This window comes from Triturus cristatus, chromosome 7 (assembly GCF_964204655.1).
Source record: "Triturus cristatus chromosome 7, aTriCri1.1, whole genome shotgun sequence".
Lineage (NCBI taxonomy): Eukaryota > Metazoa > Chordata > Amphibia > Caudata > Salamandridae > Triturus > Triturus cristatus.
Genome location: NC_140590.1, coordinates 530,968,934 through 530,995,275, shown reverse-complemented (window position 1 = coordinate 530,995,275; position 26,342 = coordinate 530,968,934). Strand labels below are relative to the sequence as shown.

The following is a 26,342-nucleotide window of genomic DNA, read 5'->3' as shown; positions in this document are numbered from 1 at the left end:
CTGTTTTTCTTTGCACACTCCATGGGTGTGTATGTGTTTTCTTGCTATCTCCTCATATGCCTTATTCCCCACCACCTCCCCACCTCTCTCTGTGTTGCCCACACTTCCCAGCTTATCTGTTTAAAACACAACAGGTATATAGTTTCTAGGTTTGACTAAAGGCTAGACTTTATTGGATTCATTTTCTCTTTTCTAATACCCTCCGCATGTTAAATGAAAGCTCAGACCTTGGCATACAAAGGCAGCATTTATGGAGTTGGGGACAGGACAGGCTGGTGCACTCACGCAGTCTACATTCAATTCGGAAGGTGAATTTAGAGTTACTGGACAGATGTCTCCTCTCCCGAGGATCAAAAATCTGCTTCGTTATCTCCTGCAGCGCACCTAATGGTTGGACATTTGTTCCATTTCAGAGTAATGTAGAAAGTAACTGGCATTGACCCGACACTCCTGACCATCCTCTGTTGTCTGTCGGCTTGCCCCGAACCCCTCCAGGTCGTCCTCCATCCTCCATGTGCTTGCCCAGAGCCCCTACCGACCACTTTCCATTGTCTGCCTGCTGGCTCTGTGTCCCTTGTGACCACCCTCTGTTGTCGTCCATAATCTAAAAAAATATTCTATGAAATCACATACAACCAATAGGTGGTTTCTGTAGGGGAGATATGCGAAAGTGAGGGTGATGAGCGGCAGGTACCACAAATGAGAGGGGGGGGGGGGCGGGGACAGTGAGACATTAGCTCCATGGGTAAAATATCGGAGCATTGACGAAAACTAGGTACCACAATTGAGATCTGTGATGGGTGTTGAAATAAGGTACTTCACAAGTGAGACCTATAAAGGTTGGTGAGATTCACATAACAGTGGTTTGATGTGTGAGGTGGTGTGACAGTCCGCTTTATAATGAGGGAAGTACATGGAGGACTGTCGAAGGCAGGTATCATGGACGTTATTATGGGGTGATGTGAAGCATGTGCTGTAAAAGAGTTGCATGAGGTGTGGGCCACAAACCTACCAGTGGCAGCCACTCACCTTTTGTGGACATTCTCCTGGTTCGCACTGGCGGTCACAGCTCGCTTGAACACAATCTTCGACCCCAAGCGCAGAGCACCCTGCTGGAAGGAGCTACAACACAAAACAGGAAGCAAGTAAGCACGTGGCCTCAGCCCTAGCGTAACACCTCTTTATTCTACAGGCTGAGAACGCCTCTGTATCTTGGAATATCTTTTCATACTTCTAATCTTTTATTACCTCAACCGAACAGTCATGAGCAGAAACTAAATATTTATGGGAACATGTTCATTTTTTGCAGACTAAATTTAATTAAATAACAATAGAATACCCCTGCCCATTGTAAACCTCGTCATTGTTTAATCTCACTTACATTAAACGGATTCTAAAATGTTTTTGCAACAAATTAACATCTTTTCTGATGGGTTTGATTTCACATTGGACTTTGCTTTTAGCCTTCATGTCTCCAGCTAAACTATCGAAGGGTGATGGTCGGACCATAAAATATAGGAAATAAAATACCCTATGCTATATATTTTAGCTCTTAGCTGATAAATAAATATGAATGGTAGAATATGTATTTATTGCACAACAGGAGTTTGGCACAGGAAAGCATAAATCGAACTGCCAAGTAGCACATTTTTTAAAACCACAAGGGTGGCTTTAAAATTCAACCTTTATTAAATGTCATCACATATGCGTTCAGCACATAACAAGCTGCATGCTGGCGTGCAGATTTTACATTTATTTCGCATATCTACAGCTGGAAGACCTGTGCATCGGAAGGAGCTATAAAAGAGCTTTGAAAGGACTCTGGGGAAAATTATGATGTGACCATTTGTTGATAAGGCGTAGATATCATATCGTGAGTCACTTTGTTCTTCCATGACTTTATAACGGATTGTGGTTCATACCTCATTCATGTATACATTCTTGGAAGTCCTTGGACTTGAAACATGACTGATAATTACCCTTGTAAAACACAGCACTGCATTACTCGTTTCTAGGCGCAAACATGCTTAAAGCGTGTACAGCTGACTAGTAACGTTACTGAAGATAGTCACATTTAAAAACATGCAATCGTTTGTTGAACAATACAGAAACTTGGATGGGGCAGACCCACACTCAAGGGTCCGGCGAGTTTACTTTGGGTCCAGCGTGGGCAAACAGCCCCTGACTAGTCCTTGCCATAGCAATGCTTTCACGGAGCTGTCGATTATTTTTTGTCCGAGAGAATGAATAAACTGAATACAGCCAATCAACGATTGACTTTGCGTAAACTCATCCCCTTGACCTCTCCCACAACACACTTGGGCTACCCGGCCAAGAAATAGAAGTTCGTTGGCGGTTCCCTGCAGCTCCAAAGCAAGAGACTCTCTATTACTTGAAAAAACGATTTTCAATAAATAATATGTACTTTCAGAAAATATTTTTTGTGGGTGTGCACCCAGAGAGTCTGAAACTCTCTCTGTCATGCCCCCATACTATCCCCTGCTTACCCGTTTTCGGAACCGATCTAAACATATTTCTTCTTAGTAACTATTTCTTTACCTTCCTCGGTCCAGCTACAGGACATTCAGTCACTACATCTGTTCTCATTCTTTTCGTGAGTAAAGTTTCGCATAAGTGGCGTGCATCAGCTGTTCCTTGTACACACTGATTGCAACTAAAACTGCTCACATCGAGAGACTCTGGGGAGGTCTGGCCTTCTTGAGCCTTTGCTTTAAGTTAATGTACCTCGATGTTTTATTCAATAAGAGCCATCTACTTTCATCAAAGCCCCGGTGCCCAAGTACTATTAATACGAAGTTCAATTCGCTGTCCAAACATTATTTCATCAGTGTCTGTTCCACTGTTTCTTTTTTATAAATGTGATTTGTTACATGTTGAGAACTATGCTTATTGTACTGTGTTCATCTATCTTTTCTTTTGCTATGTTAGCACTGGTGCTCAAGGGCCTTGTATACACTTTATAAAACCTCAAATAAAATAAAAAATAAAGGTAAGATGGAGTTACATTATCTCCTATTCCTGGTTTCATAGAAGATCTTTAAACCCAAGATTCCAATGTTATGTGATTTTATGTGTATTTGTAAAGAGCGTTATCACCTGCAATTGTATGGTGGTGCGAATGTGGAGGTCTAAGAAAAGATGTCTGACGCAGAGGAGCACTGAACCTTAATAGCCTCTACACACCACAGGTTGAAACTGGTATTGTATGACCATGACACCACCACAAAGATGACCTGTCCTACAATACATTCCGGTGTCTACATTCACGGAGATAGACAATACATGCTCTTTAGCTGGGATCGCCCTAGCACTTTCATTTAAAAAAAACAAGCAATGAAAAGAGATAACTAACAACTAAAGTTTGTTTTGTGTAATGAAGACAGTGTCTTTTCATCTCACAAGAATCCCCGTGGCCCCAGGCATGGAATCTACCACCTAAATAAACATATACACTCAGTAAGCTAAAAGCACCTTCTCTCAGATGTTGGAAAGCAGTTCTGCATTTCGAATTGGTTTCTGAAAATACTAATTGTATTATATGATGAAGCAAATTGTGGATGGAAACAAACCCTGCTTCTACGAATTAGTCCCATTCCTACAAAACACACACACAAACTTCTAACCCCACCACCTGTAAACATCATGAATGCATCACAAAATAAGCGTATCGAAAAGCCCCACAAACGCTTTGCATCTACTACATGGTTGCAACATGGCCTGTACATTTATAGAGCCAATTAAAGAAACTGTATGGAAAAATTGAAGTCGGTATCTTCCATTTGAAACAAGAACTTGAAACAGGAATTAAATGAGGAAAAAAATGGCTATGTGAAATTCCTTGTTCCTTTACATATAAAACTGCCCAGACAAATGCCAACTCCACACCAAAGCAGCATTTCCTAAACGGCTTTAATTCATTTACGTTCATTCTGATTTAACACAAGAAGATTGCGTTCCAGAATCCCAAGAACAAATTGGGCGTCGGATTTCTTATTTATTTTTATTTTTTTAAATGTGGCAACACGTCTTGGTGTTGCTCCAACAAAATATTTGAACCAGAAGAGACTGGTTGGATTTTACTACCCTCCCATTTTTCAAAAAGTCAATCTCGCATCTGCTATTTTGTTAAGCAAGTTGACTGCTCTCTGCAATGCCACTCCCTTGTGCATGTCCAGAACCAATAAAGGGCAGTTCCTGCAAATTGCAAAAAGTGTGAAATTGGTGAATGGAGTGCTTTCAATTCCAGTGAAACCATTCTTGAGATTTTCACTGAACTTTGTAGCATCTGATGACGTTATGTTATATGCTACTAATGGGGTTTGGCCAAATCCACTCAGAGTTACTTTTAGAGCAGTAATCAATCACATAGACCACTACACTTTTAAATATGGACGCTATTAGTTAAAAGGTGTCATAGAATGCGTCATTCCTGCCATGCTAAGAGGATGAAGGGCTTCTGGTGATGCGGTGATGGCACAAGACGTGGTGGTGCTTTCCAACGGTTTTCAGCCTGCCCTCTCCAAAGACTGCACATAAGAATGTCATTGGGTTCCTTAACAGAGGAACAAAAATGTAAAGCCTGTTCTTCTCCTGACCTTGACTCTGGGCACGCTCATACTGTGGCATGGGATCTGGCTGTGAGGTGAAGGAGAGGTGTGAAGCCCGGCTCACAGTATTCATACTTTTTCAAGCAGTTCTAGTTATACCAACATTCCTACACCCATGGGGTTGTGAGACTGTGGTGCACATGTGCAGTATAACAGGAGCTCTTTATTTAATAGGCTTCTTGTGTCCTAGAAATCAGCCTCCCTCTACTGTAGCCATTTTCAGAGGTCGACTGGCGTAGAAGAAATCAGAAATATTTCCTGACAGGCAGTTCGACTTTGAAAATATGGTAGGGCCGGGGCAAATTCAGGTGAGGAGGATTCATGTCGGGGCCCTCCAAGCCTTTTGGAGACACTGGATGCCTTCCCATGTCAATAGAAGCCCCGCTGCCTCCTCACATGTTAGGCTATACTGATCTGGTAGCATGTGCAGAAAGGAGTGCTGCGTCCAGAATACCAACTGCGTCACATGAACCGACGTGAGGAGGCGAGGTGGGACGAGGGCGCCCTGCAGGGTAAGGGCTCGGCGCGGTCCGGCTATGGAGAACTCAGGGGGGGGGGAGGGGGGGTACATTGTTGGCACGAGCAGCACAGGGAAGCCATTATTGTCCGAGCAACAAGGAGAGCTTTGTGAGGGCGATATGTTATCTCCGATTACTTGGAATGCGGCGGCCTCGGGGGCTCCTGGGGCTGAAAAGCCACTGAGTGTCCGAAAGAAAACCCCGGGTTAGGCCCAGCTAAGACGCGCGTATGGAGAGGGTTCGACCTGAACGCTCCCCAATAACCTGTCTCCAAGACCCCCAAACCCGGGGGCAGGCAAGCCAAGATATTCGTGCGTATTTCAATACTAGAAGAGCCAGGATCCCAATGTCGATCTAAGAAAGTTTAACAAGTGATTCGAAGTGAGTGGGATACGAAGAGGTCATGCCATCTGGGTCACCAAGCACTTAATCAATCAATCAATCATAACACTTGTATAGCGCGCTACTCACCCGGAAGGGTCTCAAGGCGCTTGGGGGAAGGGGGCCGCTACTGCTCGAACAGCCAGGTCTTGAGTTGTCTCCTGAAGGGGAGGTGGTCCTTGGTCAGCCGAAGGTGGATGGGGAGGGAGTTCCATGTCTTGGCCGCCAGGTAGGAGAAGGATCTGCCTCCGGCGGTGGCTCTTCGGATGCGTGGTACGGCGGCGAGGGCGAAGCTAGCGGACCGTAGCTGGCGGGTGGGCGTGTGGAAGGTCAGGCGGTCGTTGAGGTACTTGGGGCCCAGGTTGTGGAGAGACTTGTGTGCGTGGGTGAGGAGCCTGAACGTAATCCTCTTGTTGACGGGGAGCCAGTGCAGGTTCCTCAGGTGGCCGGAGATGTGGCTGCGTCGAGGGATGTCCAGGATGAGTCGGGCGGAGGCGTTCTGGATGCGTTGTAGTCTTTTCTGTAGTTGGCTGTGGTTCCGGCGTAGAGGGTGTTTCCGTAGTCCAGCCAGCTGGTGACGAGGGCCTGGGTGACCGTATTCCTGGTTTCGATCGGGATCCATCGGAAGATCTTGCAGAGGATGCGGAGGGTGTGAAAGCATGTAGAGGAGACGGCGTTGACTTGTCTGGTCATCGAGAGGGAGGAGTCCAGGATGAAGCCCAGGTTGCGTGCGTGGTCTGTCGGCTTGGGGGCGGTGCCCAGGGCTGGGGGCCACCAGGAGTCGTCCCAGGCGGAGGGTGATGGTCCAAGGATGAGGACTTCCGTCTTGTCTGAGTTCAGTTTCAAGCGGCTGTTCTTCATCCACTCGGCGACGTCTTTCATCCCTTCGTGGAGGCTGGTTATGGCGGTGTCGGGGTCTCTGGTGAGGGAGAGGATCAGCTGGGTGTCGTCGGCGTAGGAGATGATGTTGAGGTTGTGTTGGCGTGCGATGGCTGCGAGGGGTCTCATGTAGACGTTGAAGAGGGTGGGGCTGAGTGATGAGCCTTGCGGGACGCCGCAGATGACTTCGGTGGCCTCGGAACGAAACGGGGGGGAGGCGGACTCGCTGTGTTCTTCCAGCGAGGAACGAGATGATCCACTTCAATGCCTTCTCTTGGATGCCGGTGTTGCTGAGGCGTTGGACTAGGGTGCGGTGGCAGACAGTGTCGAACGCGGCGGAGAGGTCCAGGAGGATGAGTGCCGCTGTTTCCCCGTTGTCGAGAAGGGCTCGGATGTCGTCGGTGGCTGCGATGAGGGCGGTCTCGGTGCTGTGGTTGGCTCTGAAGCCGGACTGCGAGGGGTCGAGGAATCCATTCGTCTCGAGGAAGGCGGCAAGCTGTCTGTTGGCGATCTTCTCGATGACTTTGGCAGGAAAAGGGAGGAGCGAGATGGGGCAGAAGTTTTTGAGGTCGGTGGGGTCCGCTGAAGGTTTCTTCAATAGGGCGCTGAGCTTGGCATGCTTCCAGCTCTCCGGGAAGGTGGCGGTGTCGAAGGAGGTGTTGATGACGTCTCGGAGTTGGGGTGCGATGGTGGAGTCGGCCTTGTTGAAGACGTGGTGGGGGCAGGGGGCAGTCGGAGATCCGGAGTGGATGGTGTTCATCGTGCGGGCTGTGTCTTCGGTGGTCACAGCGGTCCAGGTGCGGAGGGTGGCGGTTGGGTGCGTTGGTCCGACGGTTGGGTGCGAGGATGGTGCGCCGAAGCTGTTGTGGATGTCGGCAATCTTGCGGTGGAAGAACGAGGCGAGAGAGTCGCAGAGATCTTGTGAAGGGTGATGTCGTTGTTGCCGGTGCTGGGGTTGGAGAACTCCTTGACGATGCTGAAGAGTTCCTTGCTGTCGTGGGCGTTGTTGTCCAGTCGATCCTTCAGTGATTTCTTCTTGGTGGTGCGGATGAGCTGGTGGTGCTTGCGGGTTGCGTGTTTGAGGGCGGTCATGTTGTCAGTGGTCAGGTCGAGGAGCCAGGCTTTCTCGAGGGTGCGGCTTTCTCGAGGGTGCGGTAGGTCTTCTTGGAGTCCTTGAGTTCGTCGGTGAACCAGGGGGCCTTCTTGCTTCTGGGTTTGCTGGGAGGGTTCTTCAGTGGTGCGAGGTCGTCGGTGCAGGCCGTCAGCCACTGTGTGAAGTTGCGGGCTGCTTCGTTGGGGTCCGGTGTGCTGGCAGGTGGGTTCTGGCTGAGGGAGGTGGTGAGCTGGTTGGCGGTGATCTTGCTCCAGCTTCTGTGAGGAACCCTTTGCGGGTGGTGGTGGGTAGTGGTTTTTCTGAAGCTGAAGTGGACGCAGCTGTGGTCGGTCCAGTGAAGTCCGGTGGAGTGGCTGAAGGCAATGTGCTTGCTGGATGAGAAGACGGGGTCAAGCGTGTGGCCGGCGTAGTGGGTGGGGGTGTTGACCAGTTGCTTGAGTCCGAGGTTGGCGAGGTTGTCTCAGCAGGGTGATGGTGTTGCGGTCCTTGTTGTTCTCCAGGTGGAAGTTGAGGTCCCCTAGGAGGATGTAGTCGGCGGAGGGGAGGGCGTGTGGGCTGATGAAGTCCGTGATGTCTTCGCTGAATTGTGTGCGTGGTCCCGGGGGTCTGTAGATGAGGGTGCCTCTGAGGGTCGTCGTTGGGTCGGTGTGAATCTGGAAGTGGAGATGTTCGGCGGCGGTGTAGGTGTCGTCTGCGTCGGTCGTGATGCGGATGGTGTTCTTGTGGACGACGGCGATGCCTCCCCCAGTCTGGTTGACGCGGTCCCTCCTGATGATCTTGTATCCATCCGGGATGGCGATGGCAATGTCGGGGGCTGAGGAGGCGTCAAACCCCAAACCTAAAAAGGCTCCCAGTTTGAAGGTCGATGCAGAAATATTGCAGTTGCTGAGGAAGCCGCAAGAGAAAAAGAGTTTGTGTCTGGCCTGACAAATGAGACCGCCTGTGTCCACAAGCATCAGGCATTCTCCCTCGAGAGTAGCAGTAGCCAAGACTCAGTCTCAGACCTTCAGAAGAGACCCACAGTTTGCTATCCACAGAGACACCTTTTATGTGTGATCAACGAGAGCGAAGGCACTAGACCTGCCCAGCTCCCATGAGATGATGGCTAGTAGAAGTTCAAGTCATCCACAGCAGTGTGCAGTGTGGGCGGCGGATGCATGCTGATGGGGCACCCTGTGCTTCGGAAGCAAATATGTTACACCAGTTTGAGGTCGATCTTTAGTCACTGTAATGAAGAGTAAAGAGAAATGTTCTTTTTGTGTTTTTTTACTGGATGGTCCCTTTAATAGGGCTGGTAATGAAAATGAGCGTCCTGTCACATGATCTGGTGAGCAAACAATAGGCGTCGTAAATCTCGCTGCGCATGTCTCAGGTGGGTGTTCATTTACATCGGTCATTTGTTTATGGCAGCAAGAGCGTAATCTATATGGCTTGACTGGACTGCATATTTTACAATGGGATGGAGGATGGCACGAGCTTGGTCAGAGTGCCTTTTGTTATTTTTCAAATCAAGGCCGTGAACCTTGCCGAGGAAGGTGCTTTAGACGTATAGAACCGTGTGACCGCGAGGTCTGGTGCCAAGAACCCTAAATCAGGGAAGGGGATGCCAGCGTGTGTCCGATGGGCCTAAACTCAGTAGTGCCAGCCTAGTACAGGCGGAAATGTTCAGTGTTCTGCTGCGCAGTCACAGGGTTACTGCATGTGCAAAAGTCGTCTGGGTACGAGTTGTGCACTAGAGTGGAACCGGGCACAAAATTGTGCGTGTAGGTATGGGGTTTCCATGTTCAGTTTAACGGATCTGTTCGATTTTAGATTCCTGGCGTAGGTAGTTCTCTGGGGGGTAGTTGCAGGGGAGGTTCAGGTTGTGACGGATATGCAGCCCCTCAGCCAAGGCAATAAAGAAGCGTTTCTCACCCCAGCACCTGTATGGTAGGGATACAAGACTTTACAGAGCCTTCTAATTATGTATTCAATTCTTACCAGGCAATATTGTATATGGGGCGATTGGCTCAAGCAATGTAAGCGCTGGTGTTTCTGATAAAATGATTATTATTTTTTATTCTGTTGAATGTTCTGGTAGTTATTTTATTGTATTCAGTTCTGTGTGGTTTATGCTTATGTGAGAAACGCTAGATTAGAAAGTTCTGGAATGAGGCACAAACACGGAGTTCTGTGTGTGCGAGAGTAAAAGGCATCGGAGGTGCAAGGGCATTAGGTTTAATGTTGTGTAAGAAAGTGCACCATGTACAAAGTGCGCTCAAGTGTTTAAGGTCTCGATTTTCTACCAGAGAACACAAGTAATGGATTGTGCATGGACCCAGGGTCTCGCTAGGTGTGTGTCTGAAACATGCATTATATACTGGAGCACGTACCACCGAGTTCTTCTACGCAGTGCTGGGTGCGTCATGCGCAAACATTTGTGGGTCTAATGTTGACTCAATGTCTTATATTTTGATAGATGGTTTGGGGAGTGAATGCACGGAACGCCCTAAGAAAAGGTGGTATGTTCAGTTCCCACCAGAGGCGTGGGTGTGAGCCGAGTTCAAGGAGCAGTGTGCAGCGAGACCCAAGTGTGTGGGGGTCCCCCTACTCCAGTGGTAAAGATTCACAGAGACCTTCCTCCCAGAAACTTTCTTTTCTACAACTGAGGGACATCCTTAGTGTCACCTCCTTCCGAAGACAACCAACAATGTCCTGTCTCTAAAGTTTTTCACTAGATCGTCAACTCCATTATCTTTTCTCTGGCCTCTCCTCCAGCTTTTCCATCCCTCCCCGTCCTCGTCAGGTGTCCTGCAGCTTTTGTGGCAGCTTGTGCCTTCGATATATCCAAAATAAAATAAATAGTGACATTTTGCCGAGCAGAAGGTGGTCTTCAGGATGGATCAGAACCAAAGTGGACCTATTTTGACTGTAAACCTGCTCAGTAGATTTTAAAGCATCGCCAAAAACCACCAGCAAAGCCAACAGATTTGGCTTTACCGTGCCCACACATGTAGCATTAACACACAAGAGCGATTCACATGGAAGAGAGCCAGCAGGCCAGAACAGAGAGGGTTGTAGTTGTAAAGTAGTCTTTCTGGCATCTCATTGAAAGAAGAATTCGATTGGAGGCACCCACACATTCAATATTATTGCATGAGGGAGAAATACGATACTGGGCTGAACCAACAAGTGGTTGATAAAGCTCAACACAATGCGGAAAAAAGGCGGGTCAAATTAAGACAGTGGCTGAAGGTGGCAAACACATAGCCCACTATATGCAAATTGGTGGCAAAGGGTGCTTTTGCAGTGCTAGGCAATTAATTGTCCACACCGGTACGGATGACAATCTGCCAGATGATGGCACTATGTGTCTTTTCAGGGATGAGCAAAATCACAGTTGTTTATTGAATCAATATACATTGAAAATAACCAATACCTGCCGCCCAAGCCATTCTTATAGCTTTGGGAGCCTGTAATAGTCTCAGTTGTCAATCTTGTATGGGTGTGCTGATTAGGAGTTGTGTTGGTACTGACATTGGCAGGGCTGGCAGGAGTAATAAGGGGTGCAAGCTGCAGTGGTACTCTGACGTGGGCACTGCTACTTATTTTTTTGTTGTTTTCACAAATTAAGCACAGCCGTCGTTTGACAGCTGTACTGTGAATATCCAGACCTCAAAATAAGGAAGCTTGAGGGAAGTATGACAGTTTGACTCGTGTGTTAGATTTCTGAAAGAGTTTCTGGCAAAATGCTGTACCTTAGAGTAAGAGTACTGAACACAGGGCCTAGCTCCACCATCTACACCTATGTGTATCCATCTGCCTTTGGTACTGAGACTTTGTCTCTTTTATTAGTTCTCTCTTTCCATCCTTTGCACTCTCCTTTCCTTCCTTCCTCCTCCTACTCCCTCTCTCACGTCCCCTTTGAGTCCCTCATTAAGTCCAAATAATCAGGAAGTGTCTTTCAACACAGAATAGTAAAACTGGTTGCCTTTTACACTGATTATCCATACCCACCCTAAGCTTGTTTCAGAAGCAATTCCTGATTTGCACATTGACAGGGTGGCATGCTCAAAGTCGCTTTTCTTTAGCCATTCTCAAGCTCAGCTACATAAGTCTTTATAGTTTGGGTTCGGTCTGAAAGATGTGTTATTGGCCGGTACTTCAATAGAAGTTTGTATAAAATCCTCTGCATTCTTTTTGAACAAGGACATGGTCTCTTTTTAAAAAAAAAAATTATTTACAATGTTAGCTCTAAAATATTTTTGAAGTCATTTTTTCACGTAGTTAAAGTTTCAGGTTTACACTTCAAAGGGGAAAAGTGTCCGTTTTTAATGCTTCTCATATTTGAGTTTTACTGCCCTTGGCAGAAAAATTCCAGCTAAGCTGGTATAATACTGGCCAGGTGGCAACCGTCGCAGGGCAACAGTTTTGTCCATTGTTGAGGCAGCACACTTCTTCAATGCCATTGTTAGGATGCTGTTGGTGAAGTCAAACTGGGTGCTTAAACATTAGCATAAACTATCTTTAATACTATAGCATACTTGTCTAGTAATATGCCAGTTCGAGCTAACCACTGGCTCTATTTGATTTAATTTTCGTAATTAGTGTCACAAGAGAGTTCTTAATAGCCTTTACATAGGCACTGTAGGAAAATGGGGTTCTGTTGCAGTACCCCCACTTTTTGTCTGGTATCTGATACAACTTTGACTGAGTGTATACTGGGTTCCTGCTAACCAGGCCACAGTACCCGTGTTATTTTCCCTAAACTGTACCATTGTTTCCACAATTGGTACACATATAAGTCCCTTGTAAAAGGTACCACTGGTCATAAGGGCCTTGTGACCAAAGAGGGTCTCTAAGGGCTGCAGCATGTATTGTGCCACCCTCAGAAACCCCTCACCAAACACATACGCATTGCCATTGCAGACTGTGTATTTAGGTGCAGCTAAAACTAAAGAGTCGACATGGCACACATCCCTGTGTGCCATGCCTACAAACCACTGCCTGTGGAGGCATAGGTAAGTCACCCCTCTAGCAGGCCTCACACAGGGGCGGCTATTCTGCTAAGGTGATGGAGCGTCTCCCCACTGCTTGAAGAGCAGTGCAGCGGAAAAATACAATGATAATAACCTGGTTATTATAATTTTCTTTTTCACCACATGCTGGGTTAGGGCAGGGCAGGGCTGGGGTTACGGGGGAGGAGTGGTTTGCCCACTCCAGGTGCGCATGACTGCTTTGCTAGCCCTCTAGGGCCGGACAAACAGTCCCGCCCACTTTGAACCTTTCCTCACCAGGCTTGCTTTACACAGCCTGGTGAGGAACATGCAAAGCCTCACAGCCCCCATCCGAGCTCCGAACCACGGGGCTCAGACCAATCACAATGCTGCATTGCAGAATTGTGATTAGCTTAGGGGAAGGAGCATGTGTGCTTCCGGTTTCCTTCCGCTACGGAAGCAGAGGAGAAGGCAGTGAAGGGACCGAAGGTGAGCGATGGCTGGCCAGCAGCAAAAGGTAAGTGGATTTATAAAAAAGTTGTCTCTCCCCTCTCCCACTCCGTTACACCCGTCCCCTGCCAGCTGCCACTGGCCTCACAGCTCTAGGGCAGTGTGCAGTATACCACAGGTAAAGGCATAGCTGCAGGAGCCATATGGCTCTAAGTTGTCCTAGTCCATTCTTAGACACTGTAAGTGAAGTGAAGCCATATTGAGTACATGGGCTGGGAGAACTCCACAGCTCCATGCTGGCTTTACTGAATGCTAGGAAATTTGATCTCAAACTTCTCAGCACAATAAACCCACACTGATCCCAGTGTTGATTTTATTGCAAAATGCACTCAGAGGGCATCCTAGTGGTGTCCCCTGAAAAATGAACAATCCCCCGTTGCCTGCTGACTGGCCTGCACCAACCTGCCACACACACATGTTTGATCCCTTGAGGTGGGAGCCCTGCCACACACACACACACATACGTGTTTGACCCCATGAGGTGGGATGGGAGCCCCAGTGTTCTTGTCAGTCAGGAACAAAGCCTGCTTTGGGTGGAGGTGCTGCTCACCTACCTCCAAGCAGGAACACCATTCAGGGCGATAAGCCTCAAAGGCTTCCTACCCTTATTTATGCTGACCATTGCCTCTCCATCTAGTTGAGAAGCCCGCCCCCTTGACCAAGCCCCACTTTGGACGGCATAGTCGGCAGGAACATTTGTAGTCAGGAGAGGTGTGTTCCTTTTCAGACCGGACCACCCTAAGGTGTCCCAAGCTGAAGTGACCCTTCCCTAGAAAATCCTCCATGTTGGATGGAATGATTTTAGCCAGTAGGATCAGGGAATGCCCACTCCCCAAAGGGAGGAGACATATGACGGGTGTAGTCACCCTTACCTGGCAGTATCTGTAATGCCCGTAAATTCAGTATTAAGGGCCCCCCCTGAACCTTGATCCTCAGATTCTTGCGACCTAAGAAGAAAAGTATGAAGACGACGACGTGCAGCTGAGCCTGAAGACGACTACTGATTTTGCCCCAGTCCTACCAGCCTGTCTCCTGCTGAAAGTTCCTGCGAAGACAACAAGGCCTATCCTGTGGTGAGCGACATCCAGAACCAAAGGAAGACTGCCCACAACTTCAACAAAGACCAGATCTCCCGAGGACAGTGGCCCTGTTCAGAAGAATTCAACTAGAAGGACTCATGATCTAGCTGGAACTGTGATACCTTCCACCACTGCACCCGACACCCACGGCCTGAGTAGGAGTGGCTCACCTGTTCAGTGAAGTCTCCCCATCAATCCTGACCTCAAACCCAGCATTGACTGACCTCTCCTGAACTCCACAAAGACGCCTGCAGCCTCATCTTGAAGAGTCCCCCTGACCGTGACCAGCTCCAGAATGGAAAATCTGACACCAAAGGGCACCCCAGTATCCTCAACCCCCTACCTTAGGGAGCCCAGCCGACAGTGCACTGCCCTCATACAAAATTTCAACTTATCTGCCCTGCCAGTGGTGACCTTCATTCAGCCTCCTGGTCTGAGCCTGCAGCCTCTGTGTGTGACCGAGATTCTCAATTTAAACGCATTGGGTGCCAGACCCTGATCTGCAACCAGCCACCTCTGTGCCACTGGTGGTGTAAGGTTAGAGCTGCCTGGTGGCTCCCCAGTGCCTGCTTTAACCTCAGAGGCCTGTGCCCCGAAACCACGGGGACTTACCTGCAAACCACACCTCTTGTGGGTGCCCCATGTCTTCTTTGACTAACATTGGGCTCAGTGACCTCTGCACCCGGCTGTCTCAGTGCCGCTGGTGGTGCAGTTCCTACCTGGTCTGAACCTTGCCCAGTGTTGGCAAAACCCCTAACGACTAGATGGGAAAGAGGTGTGGCGCAGCGGCCAGGGCGACTGACTCTGGAGACTGGGGCTTACGGTTCGATCCCTGGCACCGGCGGCAGATCAGCCCAGCACCATGTGACTCTGGGCAATAGCTCGCTTAATCTTCCCGACGGCCCCTAGCACCGGGACACCTCTCCGGAGGTAGCTGAGCGCTTTACAAATACTGGACATTTACACATTTATATTTACATGGGTAAGTTGAATACTTGCCTGTAAATGCATATAACTGTTTTCTTTCCAAAAGATTGCATTGCATTCCTGTCTATTGCATTTAAATATCTTCTACAATTGCTAACTTCTACCGCTTCTGATTGACAATACCAAAGTATTTCGAGTACTGTCAAGCATGTTTACTGCTTTGCAAAATAATTCCTACTGCATCTTGAAAAGTATTATTACTATTGTTGAAATTGTTACTTACCTGCAACTGAGTTCCTCTTGGTTCTAAAATATAATAACCAAGTAATAACTTTTTATACAAAACAATTGGTCTTGGATTTAGTCTTTGAGTGTGTGTATTCATTTTTTGCCAGAGTTTGTACAACAAATGTTTAACACAGCCCTCTGATGAGCCTAACTTCTCGACCACAATACCACGAATAGAGCTTTTGGTATTATTTAAGCCTCTGTAAACCTCTGAGGATCAACTGGACTCTTTGCACAATATGCCTTACTTTGGTATAGTATATGTAGAGCCAGTATCCTACAGGCACTCCCAAAAAAATGCTGGCTGACTGGAAATGAAGAAAAGTAAGCATATGAAATTATTAATTACCTCAAAAAGGAGATATTTATTTTCTCTCACTTGGTTTATCTTTCCTGTTTCCCTGGCCCACACCTCTCAAAGGTGACAGTAGTTTAGCCTAAAGCAGTATGCAAAGTAACAACATAGCACAGCCTTGCAAAGCATCAAATGTTATGATGTATGACAACGTGTTGTTTCTGCATTGGTAGAATGTCCTGGGAAAAACACATTGTGTTCGGCTTCCAGATAGTTACGCTGTTGAAAAGTGTTACTTTCAACAAACCCCTCCCAGGGGCGAATCACCTCCCCCTCTTTTGCCCCGGCGTCCTAAGCTGCTTCCCTTTCCCCAATAATCATTATCTTGACAACATGATATGGTGCATAGAAAGGCCGCAGTTCATTAAACATGATTTGTACATCTCACAACTTACGTTTGGTCATTCATAAACATCATGTTAATTTTAAAACGTGCATTGTCCTCTAAGATTTGTTGTTGTTCCTTTTTATGACAGCACTGTCCTTGTTCGAGGAGCCCCTTTAAGCAAGATTCCTGCGTTCACGGTTCCAGGCTTCCCTTGATACCGATTTGGTGGGCCTCCATGCCTTTCCGCTTGCTCTGGACCCTTGCTGGCCACTCGCCTGCTCCTCCGTGCCCCTGCTGTGTGGCATCCCAAGGGCCCTGTGCGAGCATCACATCTACTCTGTCTGTATCTGTGTGATGTCATTCGGCTCATCTACCTAGCTTACAGTTTTTTTAGGGTATTTTTTCTTGGGCTTCTACCAACCTCGACCTCACCCTACCCTTTAACCCTGAGGCTGCGCCGCTTGCTTCCTTTTGGTGTGGGTGGGTGGGTTACCAACTCTTCCTGGGGGGGTTCATGTGATAAGTTTGGGTTTGCCACCCCTTTATGAACCCCCCGGCCGCTAGCCCCCACCTCTCCTGATTGGGTGGCTAGGGGTTGTGTGCGGGGCGACCAATCTGGCGCGGCCCCATTTTCTCGGGCTTTGCTGGAGGAGGGTTCTGTTGTGTGGGGGGGGGGGGGGAGAAGGGGTGACAGAGGGAGGTCCAGGTCCGGCGGATGGGGAGTGGGGCGCGGGCTGCCGCGGAGCTGCAAGGCAAATGATACGCGCCACACCCGTGATACAGTTGGAGACCTCGCCCCCGAGCAGGCTGGCTCCCTTTATTAGATTCCGCAGGCCACGCCTGGCCTGCGGATGACATGCGGTTGCACAGCGTAACCTCTAGACCGTCAACCATTACATCCCTATCCAACTTTATCTGAAATTCAAAACAAAACTTTCCCTTCCACTTTATTTCAGAACAACCCCATGACAAATCACTTAGTACAGTTACACAGGTGGGGTTACTTGCGTGCTCCGCATCCACCGCTTCCGGCTACCTCTCAGCAGGCAAAGTCCCTCAGTCCCTGGCTGGGCCCGGGGTTGGGTCTCAGGTGGTATCTCCTGGGTGAGCTCCGTAGGCACGGACTGGCACTGGGCCCGCTGGCTGGAGTGGGGCTGGCCGTGGAGACTGTGATGGTCTCGCCCCCTCCTCGTGTGGCGGGGGGTGGGGTGTCTGCCGGTCCTTCCGTGCCAGTTGCGGAGGGGTCTTGGGGTATTTCTTTGAACCATGAAATATTGCGGGATACTTCCTCGCCTCCTCTTTGGGCGGTGACCATGGTCCCTTGATTGGCGGTGACTGTCCAGCTCCCTGGTTCGTAGTTGGTTCTAAACTTCCCTCCAGGGCAGCCATCCCGTATGGGTACGGTGGCCCCTGGGTGGATTGTCCTTTCTGTCGCACTCCGCCGGTGGCTAGCACGGTCATTGCGGCGGGTCCGTCGATCTTGTGTCTCTCTCTCTCTCTCAACTGGGGCGGCACCCACCCAGGACACGTGGGGAGGAAGTCTCTTCGTGGGCCGTGGAGCATCAGCGCCCATGGGCTCCTCTGAGTGGTACAGTGGGAAGAGCTTCTGTATTCCCGCAGGAACTCGTGTAGACGCCTCTCGGGGTCAGCCTGTTCAACACCCGCAATTCGGAATACCTTGTTCAATGTGCGCATGAAGCGCTCTACGTCTCCATTGGCCTGCGGCCACTGGGGTGTTATGCGTCGATGACGTATCCCTCTCTGGGCAAGGAATGTGGCGAATTCAGCCCCCTGAAACGGGGGACCGTTGTTGCTGCGGATCTCTTCCGGGAAGCCAAACATGGCAAACGTCTTCTCCGGAATCGGTGCCACGTGGACGAAGGCTGTGGACGCTACGACCTCCACTATGGGGTACTTCGAGAATCCATCCACTAGGACAAGGGTGCGTTTCCCCCCTGGGAAACTCCTGAAGTCTATGCTGACCCGAGACCACGGGGCTGTGCAGGCGTCTTCTGTGATGATTGGCGCAGGCCGCTCCATCTCCCCAGTCAGTTGGCACAGCGGACACCGCCTGACATACTCCTCTACCATCTTCTCCAGCTCTGGGAACCAGATTTTTTCCCTCATCCTGGACTTCATTCTCGTGATTCCTTGATGTCCTCCGTGGGCTATCTGGGTTGCCTTCTGTCATAACGCCTGGGGTATCACTAGCCGAGGTCCACGCAGCAGGACCCCGTCTGGGGTGGCACTGAGCTCGTGCCCGATACGCCACATCTTTGTCGTGTACTCCCGTTCCTCCGGGCTCCATGAGTTGGCTTGCCTCAAGTAATGTGCCCATGATCCCTCAGTGTTCGGGCGTATACTCCGTCGGTCAGGGCTGCTTCCTTTATATCTTCGAGGGTCATGTTCCTCGGGCACGCTACCTTGGACACCAGATGCACATGTTGTTCCGTGTCGTCCTCGTCCTCGGACGTGGTGGCCATGTCCGGGTGCCGTGATAGAAAATCGGCCGGGTTCTTGGCTCCAGGTCGGTACACCACCTCCATTTCATATGGTTGCAACTGAACTGCCCACCTCTCGATGCGAGGTGGGGGGGTTCGGTGAAGTCCCCTTGAAAAGTGGCACGAGTGGCTGGTGATCAGTCACCATCGTGAACGGTTGCCCCTTGAGGTACAAGTGGAAGTGGTGACAGGCCCACTTGATGGCGAGCGCCTCTCGCTCTATTTGGGCATACCTTGTTTCGGTAGGCATAAGGGACTTGCTGGCAAATGACAGGGCGGCCCACCGGCCCGGTTCTCGCTCCTGGCCCAGCATGGCACCAAGTCCTACCGGGCTGGCGTCGACCAATACTTCCGTCCGCTTCGACGGGTCGAAGTACGCCAGCGTAGCTTCTCCAAGGAGGGCCTCCTTGATGCCTTGGAACGCCTCTTCCTCTTTCGGTCCCCACTGCCACTGGGCATCCGACTTGGTGAGGGCTCGGAGGGGTTCTGCTCGCGTAGCCAGTCCCGGGATGAACCTCCCGCAGTATGTCGCCATGCCCAGAAAACTGCACACCTCCGTTGGCAAAGTGGGCGCGGGGGCGTCCTTGATCGACTGGGACTTCCGAGGGTCTATCTGGATGCCTTCCTGGTTGAAGATGTATCCGAAGAACTCCAGGGACGGTTGGAAAAACTGGCACTTGTCTCTGTGGAGGGTGGCCCCGTGTTCTTGGAGGCGCGCCAGGGTGTTGCGGAGATGTCTGTAGTGGTCGGCCTCCGTGGCCGAATGGATGAGAATGTCATCGCTCACGTTCAACACCCCTGGGAGCCCCAACAGCATTTCCCGGATGGTATTCTGGAACACTTCTGCTGCCGAGGATATCCCGAAGTTGAGCCTCTTGTATCTCCTGAGTCCCAGATGGGTGCTGAATGTTGTGATGTAGCGACTCTCCTTGGCCAGCGGGAGCTGGTGGTATCCCGCGTTAAGGTCGATCTTCGAGAACCACTTCGACCCGTTTACATCTGCTATGATGTCATCCATTGTCGGCGTGATGTGCCGTTCCCTTTTTATGGCCTTCTTGGGGAGCCTCATGTCGACACATAGCCGTATCGCTCCTGGTTGTTTCGGTTTTTCCGCTATAACCATCGGGGACACCCACGGCGTCGGGCCGGATACTTTCTCGATAACGCCAAGTCTTTCGAGGTTGTCTAACTCTTTCTCCACCAATGGGCGCAAGTGGAATGGGATTCTTCTGTGCCTCAATGCGACAGGGACGACTGTCTTATCGATGTGTAGCTTCACAGGGTCGCACTTGATGCGCCCGAGGCCTCGGAACAATTCCGGGAACTGGTTGAGCAGCTCCTCCACTTGGTGTGTCTGCACCCTCCTGGCGAAGGATATCAGCCCCAGGTCTTCTGCCGTGTGACTGCTTATTAGGGTGTCCGCCTCCCTGTCGATGACATGGATCGTTGTCATCACTTCGTATTCGTCGGCTTTAACGGGGACCGTTATTTTCCCTTTCAGAGGTAGGGGAGTGTCAGCCCCATATGCGTAGATCTTCGTCTTGGATGTCTGTACCGGCGGGCGGGGTCTTAGGCGTCGGTACTGTTGAAGGCCCATCACATTCACCGTGGCTCCTGTGTCAATCACGGCTTGCACTTCCGTCCCTGCCACGTGCACCACGCACGTCGGTTGGGGCCTGCGGCGTAACTTGAGTTCCCTCGCAAACGAAATCATATGTACCTCCTCCTCGTCATCGTCCGACGACTCTTGGCTCACGTCTGGGTACCTTTTTCCTCTTGTCTGCTCGACGGGTGGCCTTCTTTCGGTCACGGACAGTTGCCGTACCGCCTTGGTCGGTGGTTTCCTGTTTCGAAACTCTCGGCCTCTGGTGCGTCTTCGGCACACTGACACGAAGTGGTTGGGGATACCGCAGTTGGTGCATGTCCTTCCTTGCGCGGGACAGTCCTTTGCCGCGTGCGGCTCATACCCGCAGTATCCACACTTCTGCTTCGCCCCTTCTTGGTGTGTGGTCTTTGGTGGTTCTCCTCGCGGTCTGGCTCGGATGGCGTCCGCTCGCTCCGTCTTGATGTGCTCGGTCTTCACTGGGAGCTTGACCAGGGCTTGCTCCATCTCGTTGGCCCGGGCGGCTGATAAGTTGTGCTATCTTGCCAGCACCAGCATGTCCTCCAGCGCGATCTTTGGCTAGCGAAGGATGAGGCCTCTGAGCGTCTTGTCTCTGCACCCTTGGATGAGCTGGGCGCGTATCTCTTTCGGCTGGTCGTCTTCCGTGCAGGTGCTCGTCAGCTCGCGCAGCCGGGCATAGAAGACGTCCATCGACTCCCCCTCCCGTTGTCGGGCTTGGCGCAGTTTGAACCGCTCAAAATCTGGGTTGAGCTGTGGGTCGAAGTGGGCATCGAGGGCCGCCACCGCTGCGTCATAGTCCGCGGCTGTGCCTGTGTTTGGTAGGTGCTTGAACAATTTGAATATTTCATCCCCCGCGTAGTGTAATAGTAATGACCTTTTGATGGTATTGTCCACCTCTCTTGTGACCACGAAGTAGTTGTTGAGGCGCTCTATCCACACCCTCCACCGAGGCGCCGCTGTGGCTGGGTCTTCTAGCTCGCTGAAAGGGGGTAAGACCCCCGAAGCTGCATGCTGGAAAGGGGCGGGGCTGGCGCAACCGCTGGGCCGGGTGCTGCTCCTGGGCCTGGTGCGGCCGCCTGACCATTGTTGCTCATTGTGGCCTGCACGCACTAGCTAAACTGCCAAACGGGCGGTGGGTGGTAAGTCTCTCCTTTTCTGTCTCTCCTCCGTTTTCCCCCTTCCGTCCCAGCTAGGCCGGCAAGTGTCACTTCCCTGGGTGCTGTATGGGGCAGTGAGCGGGGTTCCAGTGCGCCCAGTGCGCTAGCGAGCTGCCCCTCGTGACCACAGCCAATGTGAATACCAACGTCCCCCCATTTGGATCAACCAATGCTTGATTGAAGTGAGCGCTCTTACTTGGACTGCTCGCCGCTTGAGGGACAGGCAGCGGATCGCACGCCCCTGTGTGCACCGCGGGGACCAGAGAGCGACGGGCCTGTGTCTGTTGGCACCCACGTGGTGCTAGGCCGCAGCACCACCGATGCGCACGTGCGCGAGCACGGCGGTCCCGATGCAGGGAGTGCGGGCCTCCGGGGTCCGCTGCGGGAACACGCGAGGCTGGTCGGCCCCCAGAGAGGCAGGTTCGGCGGATGGGGAGTGGGGCGCGGGCTGCCGCGGAGCCGCAAGGCAAATGATACGCGCCACACCCGTGATACAGTTGGAGACTTCGCCCCCGAGCGGGCTGGCTCCCTTTATTGGATTCCGCAGGCCACGCCTGGCCTGCGGATGACGTGCGGTTGCACAGCGTAACCTCTAGACCGTCAACCATTACAGGTTCCCGCCCCTGGGCGGCATTTGCCGCGGGCACTTATGGGCTCCAGCATCGCCTTCCCGGCCGGTGCTGGGTGCATGCTTCGCAGGATTTTAAAGGATAGAAAGTACACTCGCTTGTGAGCACCGCTGTTTACTGAGAGCAAAAAGTCCCCCAGTTGAAAGAGCACAATTCCCTTTGACCCTGGCTTCCATAGTGGCTGATTCACAGGCTGGTTTAAGCCTTTCCAGAGCTCTTAATAAAATTAATGGCACAAGGAATTACCTGCTGCAGGCTTAATTTCCGCTAAACCCGGTCATCCCTGTTGCAAAAGACACAAGTTATGTTCGAGCTCCAGAAAAGAGAGTGATGCTAGTAACCTTCACTCGTCATCCCAAGTATCTAGTTTTCACACGAGTCAGAAATGTTATATATAGCGCTCAATTCTAACCCGACAATTAAGCGCTGTAACTGCTGCAAGAAGAATCACTGGAACAGTGTTTATGAATCGTTCTACGGAGTAGCTGTTAATTCATCTGCAGCAGGCTGTCTGGCAAGTTCTATAGCGAGCAAGCAAAATGTGAAATTACTTTGCATAATGTAAATTTGTATTTGCATGATTTTGGCAAGACCTACAATGCACGAGAAGCGCACACGAAAGTGGGTGTTTGCATAAACCGGATGGCTGGTTGTGGGAGGGTGGAGAAAGGACATGCAAGTGTGGAGATTTACATGCAAATATTTGTTTTGTGCAGGAGGTTTCGAATGAAGTAGGAGCTCACAGCTTGCCAAGTACACAAATATACCTGCAAATGGCCACTGCCTTCTGCTTCTTGCCCTCCTCGTGCGATTCAAGCCAAGGCCGCACACAGAGCTGCGGCCCACGCTTTAATATCATTAACCTTAACAACCTGTTTTCATATAGCACTCCATGGCGCACTTTAGCCAAGTCTAAGCGCTGTAAGTAACAAGTGTTCCTATTACCCAATTTAATGGTGCTCCATTCACTACCCTCAGAAGGATGGAAGGCTGAGTGGGCACTTCTGGGTTTCATACCCCTACATGTGTCGGGGTGCGCACTCAACTCACTGTGCCATCCATTTGGCTGCGCCAATGCCTTTCCCAGGGCCAGTTGTGACCACAAGAGGAGACGATCAATGCATAGTCTGTAAGGAGAGTGGGGGAGAATATATATTTTTTTTTTTATGCAGAAAGAGTCAATTTTAGTTACCATCAATATATTGAACAGCGTGTGTGCAGCTATGATGGCAGGATAACCGCTACCGCATACCAAGCTACTAGCTACAATGATAATGTGTAAATGTTTCAGTAAAGCCTCAGATAGGCAGATGCAGTCAGAGAAGGCGGGTCTGCTTCCGTCTCCCAGCTCTGTCATCCACTTGTAAATGAAAGTTCCCGAAGGCTCGGTTTGTCCTTGAGGGCCGGTTGTCTCAGCTTCACCTCTTCCGCATACAAAAGCCTGACACGTACAAGGCTCTTGACAGCGAGGTGTTTTGTAATTGGGTTTCTCTTGCCCTGTTGATGGAGAGCTCACAGTTTACCTGCTACACCGAACAAGCATTTGCAATGCAATAGGTCTCGCATTTATACGAGTTTGAGCTATTGGCATTGTAAAGGACAGTGCCTTTTATTTAGGTTTAAAAAAAAACAAACTTAAATAAAGAGCATTGTCATTTACAATGCCAATAGCTCAAACTCGTATAAATGCGAGACCTATTGCATTGCAAATGCTTGTTTTTATACCTTGCGCAATAATTTTACTTTAAGTTTCGGTTTCAATTCTCCGTTGCCGATCTGGGTAATAAAGCTTTCTAGTTTGGGATGTTTCAAACGTGCTGGGTCCATACGCACAACGTGTTCATGCAGATGCATAACTCAGCCTCCAATTTAACGTGTGTTGTTAATAAAAACGTTGTGGCGCTGTGTGGTGTCCTGTGGCATGTTCACTAATGTGATACAACAGTGCGCCCTGAGCGTCACAGTAACAATGGGATAATCTGACGCGTGACACAAAAAGTAGCTGAAAGCGGGCACACATTTGTTTGGGATTCATCTAGACTTGAAGAGGGGTAATGTAGTTCCTTTAATTTTCGGTGATGTGGGAAAACTTTTTCAGACCCCTAATGAGGCCTGCTACAGCAGGTAAGATATCTTTCATGGGACCAGTGTGATTTCAGAGACGCTGTTAAGCTTGGGTTTACCTTCATTCAGGTGAGAGGAACAGGGCCTGGAGTGTTCCGAAGTGGCTTTCGGGTAGGAAAGGTTTCTTTCCTTTTTTTTAAAGGGACAGTTAGACCATACTGTGTTAGCTTTTTGGCAGGCTATTTTTCAAGGGGAGGTATGGGTAAAGGGTGAATCCGAGTGACACTGTTAGCTGTCGGTCAAGCCGTCCAGGGTCATTTCAGGTATCCAGGCTGGAATCTGCTCGTTTGGTGCTATTGAAGAGCAGGAGGAATTCCATGTTGATTAGGTTGGTCTTTAGGTAGGTGTGTCATAGGACTTGGCATTCAAACTATCAGTAGCAGCTCGTGTCCTGGCACTGGCAGAGTGGTGAGACAGGGCACGACAGACGCTAAACAAAAGAGACGCACAAAAAAAAAAAAAAAAAAAAAACTTACCTTAACATCACCACTCTTCTGCTCCGTCCTCTCCAGCACACGTTCCCAGAATCCCCTGCGGCCAATCCGGACGCTCCTCTCATGCTGCTGGCAGCATGAAATTAGTGTCAGGGTTGGCCTGAGCGCCAATGATTTGCGCTCCCAGTGAGACTGGGAGACCTGTGCTTGATGTCTCCAACCCAGCAATGCAGCACAGGTTGGAGACAGCTTCAGTGTGCCTGTCGGTTTGGACGTCCGGCCAAACCCACATGAGCACCGACAACAGTGCCCTGTCCCCCCCCCCCCCCCCTTCATGACGGCCCCCAATTCGCTCCACCTCCAAGACTCACCTTTTGGAAGAATAATAAAACGATTTAAAAAAACTATTACTTTATAAGTGAGTTATTGTACATCAAATATTGTTTTTCGATTCAGGGGCCATCAGCTTGCACTTGACCTATATGCACCAAGGGCAGGCAGGATGAACCAGCAGGTCCTGAGGAGAGCGACTGGAGTGGCCCTAGTATAGATCCAACCCTCACAAGCTGCAGCAAACGAGCACGAGGATCGTGCCAGGGCTTCGAGGAGGCCGCGGGCAGGGTCTGCAAGATGCTGTAGTGAGGAACCGTTTGATGTGCCAGGGGACAGGCCTTATGTGCGGCTAAAAATAGTAGGGAAAGGGCAAGAAGACCGTCAGGGACAGCTGACACGTATCGGATGGACACAGTCTGATCAACAACATTAGTTTCTTATGTGGCTAGTAGGACGTTCCATTTGCATAATCCCCAGACAATGTCGCCCTACGGAGTTAGGATTACTGATGACTCCATGTCACTGGCAGGCCTCCTTGGGGGTTGGAGACTCCTTTCGGTTCCGTTGAAATTCATAAAGAGGGTTTGTGAAAGGAATGCCCGGGACAGGAAAAGCGGAGTTCCAGTGATATTGTGTCATACGTTAAAATGATAACGATATAGTATATGTTAGGCTCATAAATCGTGCGTCATGTGCGCTATGCTGCATTCTCAATCTGAACACAGACTGAAAGAACACACGCACTGCAAAAACAAACGCCTCAAAAAATCATACTCCTGCTGCCCAAGTATCTGCCGTTCAGAAATCTGTTCCTACAAACATTCAGGTCTGTTTAGGTCAGTGGCATAAGGCAACACGAGCTGCCAGTGCCGGGCCTCGGGGCCTGCTTCATTCCCCCAGTCCTGTCCCATTTAATATACCGATGGCGAGTTAACAGGCCCATCGTGACTAGTATGCAGAGAGAACTCATTATACATGGCTTGTACCAACAGGCGGGCCGCGCTGAAGGAAGTAGCCACAGGTCACAGCAGGCAGAAAGGTCATGGCCTGACCTTTGTGCGGCAGCAGTCAGAGCCTTGTTGATTCGCTTCAGACAACAGGGATTGCATTACAGCCAGCAGAGTTCAGCTTCCGGGTATGTGCTAAGTGGCGGCCAGTGCATGTTGATGCTAATGTCACTTTTCAAGCAAAGCAAAAGTCAAAATTTGATTTTAGCGCCAATTTCAAATTTTCGTTCGAGAATTACTTTAATTTGAAAGAAATTACCAGGTCAGCATGCTAGAGAAAATAAGCTGTAGACAAGAGATTGTTTTGACAGATAAAGAAACACGTTATTGAATTAAAAAGTAAACAATTAAAGCAATCCCGTGTGTAACCACATTAACTTAAGTCTTGGGGAAAAAACATTTCTGGGCACTCATTTTTATACATGAACAAATACAAATAGTTCACCTCTCAAGGAATCACTAACTACCCATGTAAACAAGGGTTGCATGGACATTTGCATCTGAAAGGTGACGATTCCTTTGCAGAAGAATAGAACATTTGCCATTATAG

The 26,342-nt window shown here is 49.9% G+C and overlaps 1 protein-coding gene across 1 annotated transcript in view; it reads right to left on the bottom strand.

Moving 5' to 3' along the window:
* ST6GALNAC2 (ST6 N-acetylgalactosaminide alpha-2,6-sialyltransferase 2) overlaps window positions 1-26,342 on the bottom strand; it is a 237,284-nt gene that overhangs the window by 97,245 nt on the left and 113,697 nt on the right. Inside the window, exon 2 of the mRNA XM_085616909.1 lies at window positions 1,030-1,122. Within this exon, the coding sequence (XP_085473035.1) occupies window positions 1,030-1,122 (93 nt within the window). The remainder of the gene's footprint in view (window positions 1-1,029; window positions 1,123-26,342) is intronic.